Here is a 24,560-nt window from a genome sequence, read left to right on the forward strand (position 1 = left end):
TGTGTGAGTTTACTTTATTTCAAATACATCTGAAGCGACTGCTATTAATTACTTAGTTTATTGTTGTACTGGACTGTTCTCAATATTACTTTCTTTGGAGAGTGGAAAATCTGTTGTTTCTTCCATCCTCTATCGTAGTGGTTTTCAGAGGTTCTTCGGTGCTGAATGTTTATCTAAACGACACCAGTTGATTTCAACTTTCAGTGCATGGCTTTTAGCGAAAGCAAGAGTATATTTATTTAATTGTTTACAAATACACGTTCTGAATCATAAGTTTAGAACCTGTCAATTTCATTTCATAACTAGTCTCAACAGGGCTTCTTTCTTACACAGAAGCAAACGAACAAAAAACCTATTCTGTGACGCCTGCGCTAGAGAGGATGCGCGTAATGATGTGCGCAGTGTTTATAACGAGAAGATGGCGACCGTGTATTAAGGTGACGCGTCTTTGTCCATTCCCAGCCCCTGATCCTGTTAAAAACCCAATCAGTAAAAGCTAAGAAACCAACCTAGCAGGTGAAACCGGTCGATAAACTATAATTTCTACATCAAGCCAATCTTATCATGGATAACCTGGCCGAACTGGACGGCGACGAGTCGACGGAACCAGTGGAGTCAGAGACTATTACCGAGCCGACAAAATTGTTGGCTCCCCACTCTTCTGACGGTGACGACGAAGCAGAGAATTCCAGCATGTTGGACTTGGCCGATTTTCGCGCTTTAAGCGGATCCCCATACCACACTTTGACTGGACGTATGTCCCCAAATTTCTCATCTGGCAGCAGCTACGCTACATTGACCCCACTTCAACCACTACCCCCAATCTCTACTATGTCTGATAAATTTAGCCATTACGGTCATGCAGGTAGCAGCTTTGTTCTACTTCAAGGAATGACCATGAGTAGTTACCAATACGATAAGTCAGGTGGCATGACTGTGATGAATATCAGCCCTACTCTGGGAGCGGCACATCCCTCACCCATTGCTGTGATGAACACCAATGGGTTTCTCCCCTTAGCCACTCATGTGGGCATCCCCTCCCCAACTTATTCTCAAGACGGACCCGAATCGCCTGAAAAAAGGAATCTCCAACAACGGATACGATACATATGGTCTACGAGACCTGACACGAAACTTGAAACCTCCCCAGAGTCCTCCTGTCAGTTTGCACTCCCCCACGAATCTGATGCCTACTTTGAACGGCCTGAACGCTCCTGAGACTCCTCCATCAGTTCAACTGACCAGTCCAGAGACCACACCTGAGCAGGAAGACACTAAATCGGTAACCGTAACGGCTTCATCTAATGTGGAGTTGACAATCTCACAACCCCTTGTAGCTATTGCCACAATAAATGTGTCCAATAGCGACGAGAACCTATCAATGTCAAACCCCGTTAAACCTTTAGAAATCTCTCCAACTTCACTCCCCAAGTCCTCCGCTGTAGATGACGTAGAAGAAGAAATTAATACTAAAGAGTTAGCTCAGAGAATAAGTGCCGAACTGAAACGTTACAGCATTCCTCAGGCGATCTTCGCTCAACGTGTTCTGTGTCGCTCACAAGGAACCCTTTCTGACCTACTACGCAACCCCAAACCTTGGAGCAAGCTGAAGTCCGGTCGAGAAACTTTCCGGAGAATGTATATGTGGTTGGAAGAACCAGAATTCCAGAGAATGTCAGCATTAAGACTAGCAGGTCTGTTTATCGTTCTATCTACACAGTCTAAAAGTAAAATACTTTCGTATCGATTTCTCAACTAATCAGTATTTCACAAGAAAGCTATTTAGATAAATAAAATAAATATTTCTAAAGTGCTGTTCTGGTGAGGAAATACTATACATTTGTGGCTAATTTCTTAATTACCATAGTGAATAATTACTCTTGTCTTATACTATATGCATAATTATTTGTGACACAAATAATGAAACACATTTGGAGGGCAAGCTTGCCAATGCTTGTGTCACTAAAACATTTGAAATGTGTATTTAGTGTTGCTGTACGCTAGGAAGGCCACACTTTGATGCTTCAGTAACAGCCAACATCACGTTCTCTACTTAAAAATATTATATGAAAATATCATTATTTGATTGCACGTACTTGTGGATGTACAAAAACACAGTATTCCGTATATCGTAATACGCGAGTAATTTTTACCAGTAAAACACAGTATTCTGTATGTCGTAATACGCGAGTAATTTTTACGAGTAAAACACAGTATTCCGTATATCGTAATACGCGAGTAATTTTTACCAGTAAAATACAGTCATAGTTATAGTGGTTTATAGTGGTAGTGATGTTTACAAACTGCATCCAGACTGAGTAAGTTTGTCTGCATCTTGCTAAGACTAATTTGTACACTTTTCCCATAGCTTCATTGAGAGCTTAGTTTAAAAGTCATATAAAATAAAAGAACTTCATCAGGTAAACAACATCAATCGAAATACGTTCTAGAGTTTTCAGAAATTACAATGTTGAAACAAAGACAACATAGCTTCCAGAAAAACCTTTTCGAGGAAAGACAGATGTTCAATATGCATTTCACTTATAGAATAAACCCTCGTAAAAATTTGAACAAAACGTGTTAGGGCTAAACGTTGTTAAAAAAATTAACCAGTCAGGCGTAGATAGCAAACAAGTAACTCAAATTCAGAAATTCGTAAGTTTTATTTTTTGATTATATTATAGCAACATTATTGCTGTTCTTTCTACTTTTAACAAATTAAAGACTGAATGCACAGCTTAATAAAGCTTTCTTCAGTTTCTTTGAAGGATCGTTTTGCTGTGTTCACATATTTAAAAATAATTTTATTTGTTGTGAGTTTAATAACACATTGGCCTGGTTAAGGCGCTCGACTCGTAATCCGAGGGTCGCGGGTTCGAATCCCCGTTACACTAAACATGCTCGCCCTTTCAGTCGTGAAAGCGTTATATGTGGCGATCAATCCTGCTATTCGTTGATAAACGAGTAGCCCAATGACTAGCTGCCTTTCCTCTAGTCTTACACTGCTAAATTAGGGATGACTATCGCGGATAGCCCTCGTGTAGCTTTGCGCGAAATTCAGAATAATGCATTTATGACATTTACCATTTCTGATTTAGTTTTTCATACTTTTCAAGAGCGAAGTAGAACACAATATTCATAAACTTCTCACTCTATGACATTTATGTCTTATTACCAAACCAAATCACAGCAAAATTTAATTGGTTATAACTTTTACGTATCAGGTAGGTATGTCATTTCTACTCACAGTTCGTTAATTTTGCTGAATCAAGTCAACTGGCTTTTTATATCTTTATTATGCTACTGTTATAAGAAATATCACAAGCCACACAGACGTGCTATCAGTTATCAGTTGCATAAAACATATTTAGGTTTTCAGCTGAAAAATTCCATTATTTCATAGGATATTCTTTTGCACCTCTATAGAAATTGTGTTTTGTTCGAAAGAGCATATATAATATGGTTGATATATTCTTACACACTTTACGTTTACTCAGAAGTACTTATTAATAATTAATAAGTTCGAGATTGAACGTGGTCATTGAACTATATCATGTTGCTAAACATTATATCTGTATAAAAAGTTTCAAAACATTTTATTCCTAAACATATATCATATTCCATATTGTATATATCCATATATATTCATACTCCATATTGTAGGATGTATAATATCACACCTCCCCACCCTATTTATAATTTTACTGTTACATATTATAGAAGAACTGTCAATATTTTATACAAAATGAAGAAATATAGTTTGATGTATAATTCTAATGTTGCATGTTATACAAGAACAGCCATTATTTTATACAAGGTAGGTAGATATATTATTCTACTGCTGCGTGTTATACAAGAACTGCCAATATATTGTATTAAAAACATGTAAAGAGAAAGATAATTCTACTGTTTATACAAGAGCTGTCAATATTTTATATAAAAGAAGGCTTGTTTGTTTTGTTTTTTGAATTTCGCACAAAGCTACTCGAGGGCTATCTGTGCTAGCCGTCTCTAATTTAGCAGTGTAAGACTAGAGGGAAGGCAGCTATTCATCACCACCCACCGTCAACTCTTGGGCTACTCTTTTACCAACGAATAGTGGGATGAACTGTCACATTATAACGTTCCCACGGCTGAAATGGCGAGCATGTTTGGCGCGACGGGGATGCGAACCCCCGACCCTCAGATTACGAGTCACACGCCTTATCACGCTTGGCCATGCCGGGCCGCACCTCTATAAGAAATTGTTTTGTTCATCAGGGCTTTAGCTATTTAAATAAAATGCAGATTTCAAAGAAGTTTTCTATGGATTTACAACGCTAAAATCAGGGATTCGCTTAACTTCGGTGGATACAGCAGATCTCCCGATGTGGCTTTGCTGTAAGAAAGGAGACACACATCTGCATAATCTACAATATCTATTCACAAATGTAATATTTATTCATTTTATGTTATATTAAAATGATTACGCAGACTTCATATTTCAGTTGTTTTATTTAATATATATACGTTCTATGTAATATTGTAAGTATATTCATTATGTCATTCTCACACACTGTCTTTGTTTACAAATCATTTTGCAATTCACAGAATAAATCAAACTTTCGTGTGGATGTCGATTGTTTGTTTTTCGAATTTCGCGGAAAGCTACACGAGGCTAATTTGCGTTAGCCATCTCTAATTCAGCAGTGTAAAACTATAGAGAAGGCACCCAGTCAACACCACCCACTATCAAATAGTGGGATTGACCATACCATTGTGACGACCCCACGGTTGAAAGACGACTATGGTTGGTGTGAAGGGGGATTCGAACCATCGAGTAAAGCGCTCTAACCACTTGGCCATACTGGGCCGTGAAATTTGAAAGGAATTGTTTGTTTTTTTAATTTCGTGCAAAGCTACACGAGGGCTATCTGCGTTAGCTGTCCATAATTTAGCTGTAAAACTAGAGGGAAGGCAGCGAATCATCGCCAAATCTTCAGCTACTCTTTTATCAACGACCGTCACATTATAATGTCCCCACGGCTGAAAGGGCGAGCATGTTTGATGCGACCGGGACTCGAACCCGCGACCTTCAGATTACGAGTCGATTGCCTAAACCAACTGTCCATGCAAGTAATATTTGAAACAAAAGATTCTTTCATACTCTTATACTTTGGTTATAAGATAACTGTATAGCGATAATCTTAAGATACCTGTAAAAGTTAAATGTATATCCCTAGTTTTAGATATAGATTCTTGATTATAACATTCATAATTTATATTATCCTTATTTTCTGCAATTCGAGCTTTGTTCATGTGTTTATTTTTAACATGTCCCAAAATATCATGATGCCACTTACATGTTAATTATTTATGATGACAGCAGTAGAACTTATATTCTTGTATTCACAAAGCATAATAAATGAGCAAACTTCTTTTGTTACTATCTTAAATGTTTTTATACGCTACATGTGTTTGTTTCTCTAGAATATATTATTTTCTACCTCAAATCTACGCAACGAAACCGAAAGTAAAAGTTCCTTACTTTTATTTTATTACTCAATCCCCAAGAAGAATAACTCTTTACCAATGCACTTAATTGTACTCATAATGCACTTATGATTATCTATACGAATTGTGCACCCGAATGGCCAGGTGGTCATGGGACTCTAGTCACAATCTGAGGGTCATTGGTTCGAATCCTCGTCACACCAAACATGCGCGCACCTTTTAGTCGTGGAGGCGTTATAATGTAACGGTTAATCCCACTATTCGTTGGCAGTGAGTAGTGGTAATTTTCCACTGACAAACTCCGGACGGCCAGCACAGACAGCCCTCGTCTCTTTTGAGTGAAATTCAAAATGAACGTCACATGATTAGATAAGAAATATAATCATCATATTACATATATTTGACGCGAACATAAATAAAATGATATATTTGTTGTTATATTTCTACTTAATAGAAATTAACGTTTTAAGATTTTCTTTATTTCTATAACATTTTAGTGCCTCATAGTTGTGTGTTGATGATCTACTGTATATTAAAACACCTGTTCACTCCCAGACTTTTGTCTTATGGTTCCTCATCCATTGTAGAACTATTAGTTTTATGTTTGTTTTTGTAATGTTTTATCTATTATAAAAATTACATTTACTGCGAATTCTTAGACCAAGTAAATTATTTTAAGCTTTCGAAAACGTTGTTACGAGTCATTTTGTTTTTGTTTTATTCAATGAAAATGTAGATAATCATTGTTGCATACATCCACATTTTGTAAAAAGAGTTGTAATTTTAAAACTGTATTGGTGTTTTAGTAATTATATAGCATATATATTATATATATTTTTGTTTCCAACAAACCTTTATTGCTCTATTTTATTAATGGTATATGTATGGAAACGAAACGTTTTATTTATGTCTGTAAAAACAGTTATATTCTTATTTGATATCATACAATTAATTTTCAAAAGATAAACTGTCGAAAACAAATCTTCATAAGAATAATTAGAAAAAAAAACACAACATAAGAGGCTTGTTTGTTGTTTTGTAGTAAGCACAAAGCTACACAATGGGCTACGTGTGCTCTGCCCACCACGGGTATCGAAACCCGGTTTTTAGCGTTGTAAGTGCGCAGACATACCACTGAGCCACTGGGGGGCAGGCCTACTTGATAAGTTTGTATAAGTTATTAATTTTCTTATGTGATTTGATGACATTATTATTATGTTACTAGTTTTATCTCTACCGTATGATTGCAACGGTAATATCGAGTTTTAGTTTTGAATTTCTGTCTGATATACAAATTTTTTTCTGATGTGTGTTTTAAGTTCGTTTACATAAGCTTTCTTAATTTCGTCTCAAAGCAGGTTAAAAAACTATGTTCGGAAACACATTTAAGTCCTCGAATTGAAGATTGCGTGCATTTCTGATAATGACCCAAAGAAATGAGAGTAAATCATGTATATATTTTATTTCTCATCTGAGATATTAAGGTACCACCATCACGCATCTTCTTTATTTACACTTATTACTTGATAAGTGTTAGAAATTTTTTATTTATTAGGTGGGTAGAAATGACTTACAACTCATTCGCGCGTACCAAGTGGAAATTCCTGTCCTAATATATTGCTTGTCTTTTTTAGAACCACGGGATGATTTTTAATGTTGTGTTTTGTAGACGTTTCTGATTCATTCTATTCATATAGAATAAGGACTATGCGTTTAGAGACGTGCATTAGTTCAGAAAGCGAGTCATTTAAACACAAGTACTCCAATAAGAGTGTGTGAGTATTTGAATATTAAATTAAGTTAGTTGAATAAACAAATACATATACAGTTCTGAAACGAGTGTAAAAGCCGATTGCACGTGCTTACACACACAGCTTGTTTGACATCACTAACTGCGTGCGTGAGTTTTAAGCTATAGCCTGAAGTAGCAGTTTCTATGGTAACACGGGATTAACAAGCAGCAGATTATTCAGAACGTTTCTTAGCTTGTTTTTCACCAAATGCACTTTGTATACTTTATGACGAAATACGTTTTTCTCTCGTATTCTCTTCACTGGAAAAAAAAAAAGGTAATAAGTTATTTTCTGGTAACTAACTGGAGTTTGCTTTTGGGAAGAAATATTTTGCGTACTAAGGTGGTAAAATTTTTGTCTGACATTTTCAAATGTTCGCCTTGAGCGATTGTATTTTAAGAGTCCAATGTGTTTGAACCAATTAATTGCACTCGGAAGAAAACTCGTGGGATTAACAACTTCTAGTCGCAACAAAGCAGCGTAAAGTTTATTTATTGTAAAAGGCCTAATTTTTTATAAGTGTTTTGTACATTTTAAGAATAACAGTAAAATATTTAAACAGCATGGATTTGTTGTCAATTACCTCGCAAATCACGAGCGTAATATTTTACTTTTTTTTCTTATCTTCTTATCGAAAATGAAATTAGAAACGTTCGATGTGAATATTGAGTAACCAGTGAAGTAAATATTACGTCAGTTTACTTTTTATTACAGTTGTTACTAAAGGTTACATGATAAACAAACAAAATATGTGAGAGGCAATAGAAGTCTATGCTCGGTTCACTAAAACAACGTATTGTTAGAAAATCCTTTGTTTATTACTACTTGTTCCAAGTGTTAACGTTTGTTCGCTAAAACAACTCATTGTTAGAAAATCCATTGTTTACTACTATTTGTTCCAAGTGTTAACGTTTGTTCGCTAAAACAACTCATTGTTAGAAAATCCATTGTTTACTACTACTTCTTCCAAGTGATAACGTTTGTTCGCTAAAACAACTCATTGTTAGAAAATCCATTGTTTACTACTACTTGTTCCAAGTGTTAACGTTTGTTCGCTAAAACAACTTATTGTTAGAAAATCCATTGTTTACTACAACTTGTTCTAACAACGTTCGTTTTAATGAAGAACATTAAAATGTTGGCGTCAAACCATTTGTAGATTAATCTAAAACAGAATAGAATCAGTATTAAGATTTAACTTTAGATTATATAAAAGAATAACATATATTATTTGGTAATTCCCATGATGACAAATATGTATATATATGCTCAGGTCAAAGTACATTTTAGGATGAATAACTTTTCTTCTTTATCCATACACTACCCAACTTGTGATGTAAGGCATACCATATTTAGATAAAATATTTTCCTTAGAGTTACGGATTATTTGCTTCTTTGTTTTAGAGCACAGAGCTAGGTAATGGGCTCTCTGTATTATGCCTACTACTGGCATTGGAATCCGATTTTTAGCGTTTTAAGCCCTCAGATTTACCGCTGAGTTATTGGGAACAAGGTGGGGATTTTATACGATTTCTATTGTGAAATAAAATGTAAGAATACTTTTGTATTGTTTTTATTCATTTTTCTCTATCTTATATACAGATGATCCCTTTCTTCAACATACAAAAGAAAACTATTAATATTTTTTCAGTAGCCACACAACTTTCTTTGCAGAAATGGCAGCATAAAGATTTGAATATGAAATCAAGTAATTTATATATTCATGGAGAAAACAACAACAACAAATGAAATATTTTATTCTGTCAGAGTAACATAGCATTTGATTTCAATTTCGAATTCATAGTTACTAAAGGCCTGGGACGTTTTTCGGTTAGTTTTTTTTTTAAATATTTCTTGCTAGTGCATGCCTTGGAAATGCACTGAAATATATTTTCGGCGAGGCTTTACTCCTACTATGAATTTAAAAACAAAATCATTGTTGATGGAGGAGTGGACAAAGACGTGGGGCGCCAACGCTCACGCGACAAATAGTACAAACCATGCACGTAATCAGGGAAGAGACGCCATTCAGAATATTTGAATGCGTGGGTCCTTTTCCCCCTCTATCACTTATTTTCATTACATTTAGCTAATGCGTACCGTTAGAGCTATGGAAAAGCTTGTCATTTTTGACATTAGATTGGCTACTACTCCGAACTTTTACTAGAAATTAGTGACGAAAATTTAAAACTTCGTAATTCATTTCCCCGTAGTTTTCATAACAATCTTACAAACATGTAACAAATTTTATCCAGGCAATATTTGTTTAAAGGTCAAGTTTTGCAAACGAAATTTTTTTTTCTCCAGTTAGCGTTGTTATATAAACCAGAAATCCTCAAGCAATTTTTTTCTCTTGTTGCTAATTGGTTACCACGAATATAATCTTAAATGAGACACACCTTTTGATGGGAAACCTGATTCATAGTTTTTCAACAAGCAATGGTTTACGCTCGATTAATTGAGAACAGACATTCATCATGCTGGTCTTCTCGGTTTACGAAAAATATTCAGTTTAAGAAATTAATCCCCGTCGCGCCAAACATGCTCGCCCTTTCAGCCGTGGGGGCGTTATAATGTTCGGTCAATCCCACTATTCGTTGGTAAAAGAGTAGCCCAAGAATTGGCGGTGGGTGGTGATGACTAGCTGCCTTCCATCTAGTCTTACACTGCAAAATTAGGGACGGCTAGCACAGATAGCCCTCGAGTAGCTTTGTGTGAAATTCAAAAACAAACAAAGAAATTAAGAAATCAAACTACAATGTCTTAACTTTGAATGTCTTAACTGTCTGACGTAAGTCCACGTTCTGAAAACATTTTATAAGTGTTTTGTATGTCTGTAGCTCACGCAGATTTTTCTTATTAGAGTGTAACAAATATAATGAAAAAAGTACAAAGTTCCTTCCTATGAACAGAATTGTTTGGAAAATTCTAAGATATGAGATCCCATTTCATATCGTGAGATATGATATAAATATTATTTTTATTTCGTCAGTTTCTGAAGTTTTCTTTTTTAGAAACTTTGCAGAGCACATAAGACATGAAAAGTGATTTTCTAAACAGTCGAGTTATTGTGGAACATGGATGAAATATAGGTTTCAATAGTTGGAGAAATTCACGATTTGTTTTGGAATTAAGCAAAAAAATACACAGTGAACTATCTGTGCTCTGTCCACTACGGGTATCGAAACCTGATTTCTAGCGATGTAAGTCCTCAGACATGCCGCTGTGCTACTAAGGGACAAAAATTCATGGAAGTCAATCTCTTGGTTTATCGTTTGTGTGTATTTTGAATTTCGCACAAAGCTACTCGAGGGCTATCTGTGCTAGCCGTCCCTAATTTAGCAGTGTAAGACTAGAGGGAAGGCAGCTAGTCATCACCACCCACCGCCAACTCTTGGGCTACTCTTTTACCAACGAATAGTGGGATTGACCGTCACATTATAACGCCCTCACGGCTGAAATGGCGAGCATGTTTGGCGCGACGGGGATGCGAACCCGCGACTCTCAGATTACGAGTCGCACGCCTTAACGCACTTGGCCATGCCGGGCCCCTTGGTTTATCGTAAAAGCATGTAGGTTTACTGAAGATTTTATATTGTTTATTGGTGTCTTTAAAACGACATAAACATTGAAGCAACGTTTCTGTATATTACACCAAGAATCTAATGGAAAGGCTTATATGCATGCGAGAGAATATTTAAAAACAAAATGTAAGTAACATCATTGGACTATGACGCCTTTAAAGATAGTTGTGTTCAACAGTGTTCACTTGTGAAGATGCTGATCAGCTGAGGAGTGAAGTGAATGTTTTGTATCTGTAACTTATTCATCTTTATCGTAGTCCTTAGGAACTTGTGTAATCGAATTCTTGAAAGTATAAACACTTCATATGTATGAAAATGAATAACATTTTAGTTGCCTTACTCAGGTTGAATAAGACGTTTTCAAATTGAGTGCAAAACTAGATTTCTCCACCTTCAAGAGTGGAACACACTTATCTTCAATATAATATGCTAAAGCCGGAGATTGTGCCTGTTAATGTATCTGATTTTCTTAGCTGTACATTGACTGCTGTTTAATGGATTTTTGGTACTAGTATTTTTATCCTGAAGATCTGACTAGACACCCCTATGGTTCAGTTTAAACTACTGATCAGAGGGAGAGCAGTCAGCCAGCACCACCCGTCACCATAAAAGACTTGCCCGAGATTGTCACAGTAGCTCAGCGACAAGTCTGGGAGCTCACAATATTTAAAACGAGTTTCGATACCCGTGGTGAGCAGAGAACAAATAACATATTATGTAGCCTTGCAAAGTAATATAATACCCACTTGTCTCTTAACTGATTTACATAGTATATGTATGCATATATATCCATACATATGATTATTTTATTCCATAAATTTTATTATACTTGAGGAAAGCACGTATTTTGATACACACCTGTTGTATGCCTTTAATACTGGAATTGTAATTTTGGGATAATATAATTAGCAGGAGCCAAACTCATAATATATCCCCCAAAATACGTTAAAATACAAAGGTATGTAGTTCAGCAGTAAAAAATGTACGACACCAAAATATATTTTTCTCACACTTAGGACATGTTAACAATATATTATTTTTGCTCTGAATTGAACAATAACCAGATTATTATAATACGGTTTCTTGTTGGGTTTTTTTTTCAATCATGGAAAGAGATTCTTTTCATAATAAATAATAACTTATTTTTCACTAACAATGTCATGTGTTTTGTTTATTTAGCTGGGAATATCTGGATTTATGGCGTTTCGTGAAAACATAGTTATTGTTATATCCGTAAATCCAAGCTGTATATTTCGAGGCCGTCATGGAGTAAGGGCGAATCTAATTATTCTGATAGACAGGAGGACAGTAGTGGTTATTGTTAGTAAAGAGCAAATCTCATTATTCTGATAGACAGGAGGACAGTAGTGGTTATTGTTAGTAAAGAGCAAATCTCATTATTCTGATAGACAGGAGGACAGTAGTGGTTATTGTTAGTAAAGAGCAAATCTCATTATTCTGATAGACAGGAGGACAGTAGTGGTTATTGTTAGTAAAGAGCAAATCTCATTATTCTGATAGACAGGAGGACAGTAGTGGTTATTGTTAGTAAAGAGCAAATCTCATTATTCTGATAGACAGGAGGACAGTAGTGGTTATTGTTAGTAAAGAGCAAATCTCATTATTCTGATAGACAGGAGGACAGTAGTGGTTATTGTTAGTAAAGAGCAAATCTCATTATTCTGATAGACAGAAGGACAGTAGTGGTTATTGTTAGTAAAGAGCAAATCTCATTATTCTGATAGACAGGAGGACAGTAGTGGTTATTGTTAGTAAAGAGCAAATCTCATTATTCTGATAGACAGGAGGACAGTAGTGGTTATTGTTAGTAAAGAGCAAATCTCATTATTCTGATAGACAGGAGGACAGTAGTGGTTATTGTTAGTAAAGAGCAAATCTCATTATTCTGATAGACAGGAGGACAGTAGTGGTTATTGTTAGTAAAGAGCAAATCTCATTATTCTGATAGACAGGAGGACAGTAGTGGTTATTGTTAGTAAAGAGCAAATCTCATTATTCTGATAGACAGGAGGACAGTAGTGGTTATTGCTAGTGATGGGCAATTTCATTATTCTGATAGACAGGAGGACAGTAGTGGTTATTGTTAGTAAAGAGCAAATCTCATTATTCTGATAGACAGGAGGACAGTAGTGGTTATTGCTAGTGATGGGCAAATTCATTATTCTGATAGACAAAAGGACAGTAGTGATTGTTGCTAGTGATGGGCAAATTTCATTATTCTGATAAACAAAAGGACAGTAGTGGTTATAGTTAGTAAAGAGCAAATTTCATTAATCTGATAGACAGGAGGACAGTAGTGGTTGCTGTTAGTGAAAGGCAAATCTCATTATGATAGACAGAAGGACAGTAGTGGTTGTTGCTAGTGAAGGGCAAATTTCATTATTCTGATAGACAGGAGGACAGTAGTGGTTGTTGTTAGTGAAAGGCAAATCTCATTATGACAGACAGAAGGACAGTAGTGGTTGTTGCTAGTGAAGGGCAAATTTCATTATTCTGATAGACAGAAGGACAGTAGTGGTTGTTGCTAGTGAAGGGCAAATTTCATTATTCTGATAGACAGGAGGACAGTAGTGGTTGTTGTTATTGAAAGGCAAATCTCATTATTCTGGTAGACAGAAGAACAGTAGTGGTTGTTATTAGTGATGGGCAAATCTCATTATTCTGACAGACAGAAGGACAGTAGTGGTCGTTGCTAGTGAAAGGCAAATCTCTTTATTCTGATAGACAGGAAAACAGTAATGGTTGTTGTTAGTGAAGGGCAAATTTCGCTATTCTGACATACAGGAGGACAGTTGTGGTTGTTGTCGACTGGTTGCCTTTCCTCTAGCAAATCAGTCCAGAATTGAGGACGGTTAATACAACCAGCATTTATGTAACTTTGTGAAACAAACAAATATATTACTTGAATCGTGAGAGATGCATAATAATTATTTAATTTTTACCAAAACACTTATTAAAAGTTTACGATAATTATCACAATTAATAAGAAATAATCTTATTTATTACGAACAGGCAGACTGAAAACGTTCATAATTACTGTGTATTAGATAATTTATTGAGTGTTGTAGCTGCTAATGGAATTTTCGGCTCTTAACTCAAGAACACCTAATGCGTTCAAGCCTCTTTAGCAATATTATATAGCACCAAATCCGAGGTTATTATATAGCACCAAATCCGAGGTTATTATATAGCACCAAATCCGAGGTTATTATATAGCACCAAATCCGAGGTTATTATATAGCACCAAATCCGAGGTTGTTATATAGCACCAAATGCGAGGTGTCGCATGTAAAGCTTTATATTTGTTTCTTTAAAATTTCGCGCCTAGCTACTCGTGGACTATCTGCGCTAGCCGACCCTAATTTAGCAGTGTAAGACTGGAGAGAAGGCAGCTAGTCATCACCATCCACCGCCAACTTTTGGATTACTCTTTTACCAACGAATAGAGGGATTGACCGCACATTATAACGCCTCCACGGCTGAAAAGGCGAGCATGCTTCGTGTAACGGGGATTCGAACTCTCGATCCTCAGATTAAGAGTCGAGTGTTTTAGCCTGCATGGGTAAAAAACTTTAGGACATGTACCATGTCTGTCCAATTTAGTGATGCTGTATACGATATGTGATATTTTAATAACTAATTCTGTAAGCATCTAAAAATAGGTAATTGTTGAACTTTAATGATGTCAGTTATTAGAATATATATAGAAACACGTACAAAATTACGTCTTATTTAGTATGTGACAAAGTTCAGCTAGATATTCATAGAACAATAGTATAGTCTATGTGAATATAGGAACAATAGTATAGTCTATGTGAATATAGGAACAATAGTGTGTCTAATTTAGTTATACTCTTGTTATAGAAAGGTCAAAGTTGAAAGCGTGGAGAGTTGTGATATGTAAATAAAGTAAGTTATATCTTATTATGATTTTGTTAATTATGTCACCTAAACTGAGTCAATATAACTTACATTAGAGTTGAATGAAATTATAATTTTCAATGATGGAATGCTTAGATTTCCATTAAAATTTAATAATAAAAGTAATAATTATGTATAATAAAAATAATAATTATATCAGTTTATAAAACTAGCTTTCATAGTATCTTCATTCAAGATTATATGAGTGGGTCTTTAGAACTAAGCACAAAGCTGCATAATGGGCTATCTGCACTCTGCCTATCACGGGTATTGAAATCCGGTTTATAGCAGTGTGAGGTCGCAGACATGCTGCTGTGCCACTGGGGGGCAATATTATATGAAAAAGTGGAGAAATTGTCAATGTTATGTACCTTAATTAAAACTAAATTGTTTTTAACCACAAAATGAAAAATACCATATTTTGTTAAAAGAAAAACTTCTACCGAAACGTTTATGTTTCAACGTTCGAATTCTTTATAAAATATCCCAAATTCTAGTAAATCTAACGAGTGGTGATGCATAAACGTTATATTATATTTTCATTGGAATTCTTGTGTCTGGAAATAGAAAATTGGTAACTCCAAATTCACTGTTTTAATGTAAACCGTGAAGGAAACTGGTTGCCAAGTACTTATCGTGGATGTATCAAGCGTTATCAACATCTGATGTGTCTGTCATTAACTACAGTAAATCAATGAAACGTGAAAAAGACATAAAAGGCCTCATATAGGAGCAAGCGTGACGTCACGTACACGTTTTCGGTTTTCTTTATGTACCTTTGACATTTTCCGTTATTCTAAACTCCAGTGAAAGGGTCAAAGTGTCATACGTTTAAGGTAGTTAGTGTTTCACCATGTGATTGGGAATCCATAGCGTTATTTGTGGATTTGCCCACAATATTTTATAAATAATGTGTTGTATTGTGACGTTGTTTGATTCCTTTTACCAGAAAATGAATTTGTTTATAAGTATTTCTAGATATATCTTACTAAAATTCACTTATCTTCGTGAATTTATATAGTTTATATGAGTACTAAAACAGGGTGTAACTGATCACGAATAGAATGCAGATAAGTAAAGAATAAACGAGTGATGCTTTGTAAATAAAACAATTCTTTCGGCTCCTGTGTCTGTCTTTTGCAGTAAAGCACAAAGTTACACAACGGGCTATCTGTCCTCTGCGTATCACGGGTATCAAAACTCTATATTCAGAGTTATGTATCTATTGACTTACCGCTGAGCCAACAGGGGCGTCACAAGAAACTATTAATTAAAATACTGTAACCATTTCTAATAAACTAGTCTTCGTTTAAGGTTATACCCTTGATATACAAAACACTGTTGTTGTTTTTCCCAATCTAGGAAGGACACAGTTTATTTCTTTGATCTTTACTTAAGAGCGTTCACTTTATCAACTTTATGCACGCTTAACTTCGAGATATTGTATTACAGAAGGTTGATTACCCTATAGTAAAACGATTTTGAATTTGCAATTCAGCACATCCCATGACAACAACAGCCAATATAGTCACGGTAGAAAGGAATACATTAAACCCTACATTATAAATTATTTACAGTTTGTTGATAGTGTGCTGCCATTAAAATTGCTTTTGGGAAAGGCTTATACAAACCGTTTCCGACAAGAGATATTCATAAAGATTTTTTCAGATCGTGTATTTAGAATTTTCAAGACAGTAATACCCTCTGTACTAAGTTGTATTGGAAAGCAAAGAAATATGGATCAAGTTGGGACACCAGGATCATTCTAAAAGAGACCTGCAATAAGTCATGCTATTTCATACGAAAACTTAAGAGCGCCTGAGGATTCATGCATAATCAAACTGTTAAAACGGATGGTGAGATTCCATCGTCCTCATATGTTAGATGGATTAGGGAATGTAGAAAGTGGGCACTGATGTACCTAGGACATGACAGTCTTACGACAGAGTCTTTTGGAATTAAAACTACACTTCTGGGCTAGCTATTGTTAGATGTACAGTGCCATGTTTGAGTATACTTAATGGAACTTTTGTAGACTTGTTTCTTCTATTCTTCTTAATGACGTCACATCATCGGCCTTGACCTTCTTTTTGACCTTTTTACACGTGCCTCTGCTTCTATCATTTCCCCATTTTCCAATCCTAATTCCTTAAGTACACTGGACAACATAGAACCACCCTTTCCAGCTAAAATTTAATATTTTAAGAATGTAAAAAACAAATTATCGTCAGCGAGACCAAAGGGTATAATAATATCCCTGAACATTCTAATAGAGAAAAACTTCTATCCTTTCAAAACTAAATTGCTGTCACGAAATATTCGTGTGTTTTTATTCAACTGTGACTGACAAAAGGTGAAATTGATATATTTTACTATTTTTTTGTGTGAATGCTGCTTGAGGTACATATGTGTATTTTAGTGAGGTATTTCATTGTTGTTAACCGGTAACTACTTCGTGTGCAACTGCGTAAAAAGTTTCGTACGTACTGTTAAAAGTATTCAAAATGTTAAAGTATTTATGTTTATTGTTTTTTATCTCGTAATTGTTATAGTTATGTTATTGTTCGTCATAGATATGACTTGTTTAAGACAGAGTAATATTCTAACCTTTAACCAAATTAATGAAAAACCTTTTCTCTAGTCTTACACAGCTAAATTAGTGATGGCTAGTACAAATAACCCTCGTGTAGTTTTGTGCGAATTTCAAAAACGAGCAAACAAACAAACAATTTTTTTTTGTTTTAAACTAACACAGCATCTAGTTAGTCTTAAATACAGAAAATAATTATGGATACAAATGATCATAGTTTATTGTACTATTTGTATTTTATCTTCTTTTTTACGATAAGCATATAAAAACTCTGTTTTGTCTATTTTAGAGCAATGGCCACATTAGGTTATCTGCCATGACCATTACGAGAAATTAAACCTCGGATTTTAGCATTATAATTCCGTAAACTTATTACTGTCTCACTGGGGGACAAAGGCATTCTTTAACAGGAATGTGTCCTGTTATATCAGGTCATTCTTTAAGTAATGTCCGATTTTAGGTTCAGAAAAAGAGAAAGGATTTTAAACGCTTTTAATGTTATTTAATCAATAATGTATGTTCCATTATTATTAATTACTTCATGCCAACGATTCACAAGCTTCTGAATGCCACTTCTGTAAAAGTCTTGGGGCTTGGAAGAAGAGAACGTAGCGAGGGTAGTTTTGACATCTTCATGTGCTCCAAGCGCTCTTTTCCATCAAGATAATTTTGCAAACTTTGGAATAGATGATAATCAGATGGGAGTGGACTAGGTCTGGAGAATCAGGAGGATGTGGAAGTTTTTCCCAGTCTAGCTCTAAAATTTTTGCAGTTGTGATTCTTGCTGTATGGGGCCATGCATTATCTTGGTGTAATACAACACAATTACGATTGATCAAAGCAGGCCTCTTTTATTTCATTGCAACATTCAAGCGCTCTGACTGTTGACAACAGAAGTCTGATGTAATCGTTACATTGCGTAGCAGCAACTTAAAGCAGATCACACTAACAATATCCCACCAAACGCTTAACAAGACTTTCCTGGGGCGGAAGTCCATTTTGGGCTATGCTTTAGCCACTTTACCTGCACTGAGCCATTGTCTGCGGCGCTTAACATTTTTATAAGATATCCATTTTTCATCTCCAGTCACTAACCTGTCCAAAAAAGGCGAGTTACGTTCACGATAGTGCAGAGAAGTGCAAATGTCCACTCTTGCTCTCAGGTTGGCTTCTGTCAAATCATGGGGGACACATTTTCCAATTCTTGACACTTTTCCAAGCTGTTGCAGATGACAGTGACCTGTTGAATGGGTTAAATTAAGCTTCTGTGCTAGTTCTTCAATTGTTACAGCACAATCTTCATCAAGTACAGCCAGCAGCAAGTCATCATTAAACTCAACAGAACAACCTGAACGTGGCGCATCACTTAAGCTGTAGTCACCTGATCTGAACTTCTGAAACCACCTTCGACATTTTCTTTCATTGAGAGACTCCGCACCATAAACATCTTGAATGTTTCATGTAGTTTCTACTGCACTATCGCTTTTTTTAAACCCATAAAGCTTTATATGTCCAATGTGCTTCTCAGACACATCCATCTTCACAAGGGTTTATTTGGTTAATGATCGAGAAAAGTGGAGTTGGGTTAGTTTATTTTATTTCTTTGAAGATTTTTATACATATGACTACACACTTAGTCATTGAAGCCTTCTACAAAGACAGAAATGATGATGCACTTTCTGTATTAAATTTTCGTAACATTACTAATGGGATGGCCTGATATAAAAAATTACTTTAATGTTGGATAAGAATACTCTCGAATCATTTAACTAAAACATGGTACTGTTACTGAAAAGCATGTCTCGAGAACCTAAACATTTTATTCCTGATGTGGAACACAATGTGATTTATTCTGCTATCTTTAAGAAGACAAACACAATGAAAAACTTTTCTCTATTAGAATGTTAGAAGCTTAAAATGTTTGTGTTTATAATTTACCTTTGAAGAACAAGAGACAGCTACAGCGTTGAAATTCGGAGTTTGATTCCTCGCGGTGGACAATTATAAATAGCCCAATCTGATTTTTCTTTAAAACGAACAATCATATTGTTTAAGTGTTTCAAAACTAATATTTTTCCTTTCTCTTTGCAAAATGACTAATTTGGTTAAGTGAAAAATAAACGCCAGAGCTTTAAAGATCGTTTGAAACCTATTTTTCCGGTACTTTTTTTTTTTGCATTAAACAGTGTCTTTTGCAAAGCTTAGAATAAAATGCCTAGTTTTTAGATTAAGAATTAAGCATTTCGATAGCAGCATTTTGAGATTTATTCATTAAATTATAAAAATGAAAAAAATCTGCAACACAACCAGAACGTCACTGGTACCATTTCATAGTCCTTATTTTATTACGTTTTGTTTTTGAATTTCGCGCAAAGCTACTCGAGGGCTATCTGTGCTAGGTGTCCCTAATTTAGCAGTGTAAGACTAGTGGGAAGGAAGCTAGTCTTCACCACCCACTGCAAACTCTAGGGCCACTCTTTTACCAACGAATAGTGGGATTGACCGGCACATGTAACGCCCCCACGGCTGAAAGGGTGGGCATGTTTGGTGCGAACGGGATTCGAACCCGCGACCCTCGGATTACGAGTCGAACGTCTTAACACGCTTGGCCATGCCGGGCCTTATTTTGTTGCACTTAGTGATCTGTGTGTATATCGTACAAAAGCACATAACTAGTTTTTTTTTTACACATGTATGACATTTTTCAAAGTCTCGACAAATGCAACAAATTACCGTTAAATTCAAATATTACGTCATCTAACGATTACATGGTAAATACACAAAGGTAATGTTTACTGCGAATCATTCTTTCACTACTAATAAGCGAGTAAAGACTGAGAGAGCATGACAAAGACGTGATGTGTAAGTTGTTGGTGAAGTTAAAAAAGTGCAGACCGTTTAAAAATCACAATTTTTTTTGGCTTACGCGAGAGAAGTAATTGTGCGGAAATATGTGACTAGCTGATAAGTGAAGAATTACCAATGTAATTTACCTAGCGTTAAAATATTCATTTAACAACAAAAAATATATAATATATAGTTAATATTACTTAACTTGTCAAAAAATCAACTTAAGGACGAAAACTGCGATTTTCCTGGCTATTGTTTGTTTTAATTTCGCGCAAAGCTACTCAAGGGCCATCTGCACTGGCCCTCCCTAATTTAGCAGTGTAAGATTAGACTCACTGGAGGGAAGGCAGATAGTTATCACCATCCACCGCTAACTCTTGGGCTACTCTTTTACCAACGAAAAGTGGGATTGGTCGAAACTTTATAACGCCCCTACGGCTGAAAGGGCGAGCTTGTTTGGTGCGGCGGGGATTCGAACCCGCGATTCTCAGATTACGAGTCGAACCCCTTAACCCACCTGACCATGTCGGGCCCTTTCATGGCTTTTCTTCAATTTTACTTTCCATCCAACCCAGTTTCGTGTATCAAATAGAGTTTAGTGAAGTTAGGAACACCTCGAACCTAAGGTTTCTTTATTTCACAGCCTGAATCGAAATCAGTGTTTTGCCTAGTGAATCATATTCCTAGATATACTCATTTATAACAGCACCCCAGTAACATTTGGTTAATATATAGTTAAGCATTATTTGCTTTTGTGAAATAAGAAGTGATCACATACATTTGCTTAGTGTGTGTTTTTCATATTAGTCTTAACTTTCTTTTCTCCATCTTCTGAGTAATTGAGGTACATGAACTGTGATTCAAGAAATACGAATACTAACTCATTTAGAGGACACATCTATATTAAAACATGGGGTAAACTAATATAATATAATATAACTGATAGCGTTTCTGTGATATCTTCATACGAGTTGTATTTGCAGAAAAAAATAACTAGCATAATGACCCCCAATTTTTAAAATTACTAGTCTTCGAGAGATAAAATTAGGCCAAGTGTGCGTGTGTGTTGGTTGATTTAGTTACAGTTATAAATGCTAAAATAAGGCCTAGTTTGCGTGTGTGTTGGTTGATTAGTTCCAATAATAAATGTAAAATTAGGCCTAGTGTGCGTGTATGAGTCAGTGATTGATTACTTAAATAATAAATGGCAACATTGGAGCTCATGGGTGCAAAAACTTCGCTCCCCACAAAAAAACCTGAAACGTTAATGAGTAATATACGTATTACTTAAAGCTCAAGGATATGTTTTTTCAGTGTAACAACAATGTCGTGATATGAAGCAAGGTTTAAAGGCTCGAGGTCACTTTAATTCAGTCCACCCTGTGCCTCACCCAATAATATAATAGATAAGACAACCACGGGATATATTAATCTGCATCTTCCATGTTTCGTGAGGCAAGTCATTAAAAACTGTTTAAACCATCAACAAAGCTCGTCGATAAATAAACTTTAGACACGAAAGGAGTGTCGAATTAACGTCATTTTTCATAATTACTGTTGCAAGTTAGATTTGCTTAGGAATTTAGACTTAATGAGAAAAAAAAAATATATATATATACACATAATAGAATGGGACGGACTTTTTGACTAATTAGGCCTAAATCGTGTCGCACGGTAATATTTAAAGAATGATCCAATTTATAAAGCATGTAAAGTAAAATTTCGCAATGGAAAAGGAAATATCTCTTTCCTAAAACATAAAAGCAGTACATTAAAAAATACAGTAAGGATGTGAAGATAAGGAAACCATACCATGTAGCTTGTACGGCCATCTTTCTTTGTTAACTAACGACTAATTTGTGATTAATTTACAAAGTCTCCTATATTTCAGTTGTTAACATACCCTGAGAAGGACTGCTTATGTGTAACAGAGTCAAATTAAACTAATGTAGATGGAAATCGAAAGCACTTGTTATCCAATGGTCATCGTGTTTTGTCAAAACCTATTTTCTTCAAATATCTTTTGGACGGGACTGGGCTGCCTTAATGACATATTTCTTTCAAAATCCGCTGAAAAGAAAGAGTCAAATGTTAAGGCTATTCATCTATGGAAAACAAATCTTGTTAATTTAAATTCATTTATTTACAAATATCAAACTCATTGAACTTATAACCGAAAATGTGGGAAACGTATTCAGAAGGAAAAATTATACGTGTAAATTAACACAACAAAGTGTTTTTTTATTCTTTGTTTTGTTGAAGTTTGAACAGGAACGAAATGAGTTTAAACTATTTTTTTTTCCAATTCTTTAATGGGCCTGGCATGGCCTAGCGCGTTAAGGCGTGCGCTTCGTAATCTGAGGGTCGCGGGTTCGCGCCCAAGTCGCGTCAAACATGCTCGCCCTCCCAGCCGTGTGGGCGTTATAATGTGACGGTCAATCCCACCATTCGTTGGTAAAAGAGTAGCCCAAGAGTTGGCGGTGGGTGGTGATGACGAGCTGCCTTCCCTCTAGTCTTACACTGCTAAATTAGAGACGGCTAGCACAGATAGCCCTCGAGTAGCTTTGTGCGAAATTTCAAAAAAAAAAAAAAAATCCAATTCTTTACGTAAAGTTTTTCTCGAAAGTGAAAATGTTCTAATTTATGGAATAATTCGAAATTATGAAGCGTAAGTTGGTTTCACTTAGCAAATGAAACAAGGAGAATAATGTACAAATAGAAATAAACGTGACAAGTAATTCATTATAATAGGAAAATCTAAATATTTACAGAGGTGAAATATATTACATTAAAACAATTTCGGAGCCTCAGCATGTCGTTACATTTCACGTCCATTCAAGTTCTAGCCTGATAGCAGTTGTGTATCATAGTTTCCATTGCATAAGCCACATTATGAGATTGTCATACAGAAATGACACGCTTTCTCTCTGAAATCTTCTCACAAATTACTTATCATATGAGCACAACAGTTTTCCAGCACCTGTTTCAGTAGTTTGAGTGTAGTTTGCGTTCGGTGACTAAGTTCTCCTGCATGTCTTCGTATATATTAGCATGAATATCCGTTTTATTCTTCAGCAACTTGAAATATACAGCAGATGATGGATGTGTCTTGGGAGCAAATTGTGTCGCTTTTACAGACAAAATTCCTTCTCGACTATGTTGCATACTGTTAAATGTGGATTACTTTTGTTCGTAAATTTTCATTTATTATAATACGTCGAATTTAACATGGCTGCGGTACGACTTATTGCAGGTCTCTTTCTGTATGGTCCTAGCGTCTCAAGTTATTTCATATTCCTTTGTTTTCCAACGCCATAATGTATGAGATATATATATACCCGTCTTGGAAATTCTAAATACCCGATTTGAACCCATCTTTATGATCTTAGTGTATGAATATTTTGCATTGTAAAGCATTGTTACATACCAAAACCAATCAGTTTTGGTGACACTACGATACCTATGTAATGTCAAATAATATAAGGATGTCATTTTGATACAACCCGTTCCATCGCAACTTTTTATCAACTGTGGTTTTGCGTTATTTACTGATTTGTTTATCCAGATTGTGTCAATATAACATGCTTAAACCTTTGTAATAATTTAATTATAAGGTAATTTAAGTCTAAATTAGACGGAAATAAAACGATCAGAAATAAATAGTATGTGTCATAGAACGGGTAAATTTTTCTCCTAGTAATAATTCCCGTGGCTTCGAAAGTATAGCGACAAGATAAAATCACGTGTGATAACTTGCGAAGTAAAACCGTCTTTTATTGTAGTTTTTCGTTTTTCTTATCACACGTCGTTGTTTGAATAAGATGACATGAAAAATAAATATAAGTGTTATGTCTTTATGCTGATTGTGTCTCTCTGTTGCGAAGCGAGAGTGAGCTTGTTAGCACGGTTGATACGTAAGCACTGTGCGATTATATCAAAATACGTTCGTTCGTTTTTGAATTTCGCACAAAGCTACTCGAGTGCTATCTGTGCCAGCCGTTCCTAATTTAGCAGTGTACGACTAGCCCAACTCTTGGGCTACCCTTTTACCAACGAATAGTGGGATTGACCGTCACATTATAACGCCCCCACGGCTGAAAGGGCGAGCATGTTTGGCGCGATGGGGTTGTGAACCCGCGACACTCAGATTACGAGTCGCACTCCTTAACACGCTTGGCCATGCCGGGCCTGTATCAAACTACAACTACTAAACTCAATATTCTTAATTTAATAGAATAGCCAGTGCTAACTTAAGGCACTGGTTGGCCCTGGGCAAAGTTTAAAGTGATGATCTCCTTCCCCGCTTAC

The 24,560-nt window shown here is 35.6% G+C and overlaps 1 protein-coding gene across 1 annotated transcript in view; it reads left to right on the forward strand.

Moving 5' to 3' along the window:
* Positions 1-403: 403 nt before the first annotated feature.
* LOC143229891 (homeobox protein cut-like 1) overlaps positions 404-24,560 on the forward strand; it is a 47,442-nt gene continuing 23,285 nt past the window's right edge. The window contains exon 1 of the mRNA XM_076462758.1: positions 404-1,694. Coding sequence (XP_076318873.1) covers positions 1,025-1,694 — 670 coding nt within the window. The 5' untranslated portion in view covers positions 404-1,024. The remainder of the gene's footprint in view (positions 1,695-24,560) is intronic.

This window comes from Tachypleus tridentatus, chromosome 10 (genome assembly GCF_004210375.1).
Source record: "Tachypleus tridentatus isolate NWPU-2018 chromosome 10, ASM421037v1, whole genome shotgun sequence".
NCBI classification, from domain to species: domain Eukaryota; kingdom Metazoa; phylum Arthropoda; class Merostomata; order Xiphosura; family Limulidae; genus Tachypleus; species Tachypleus tridentatus.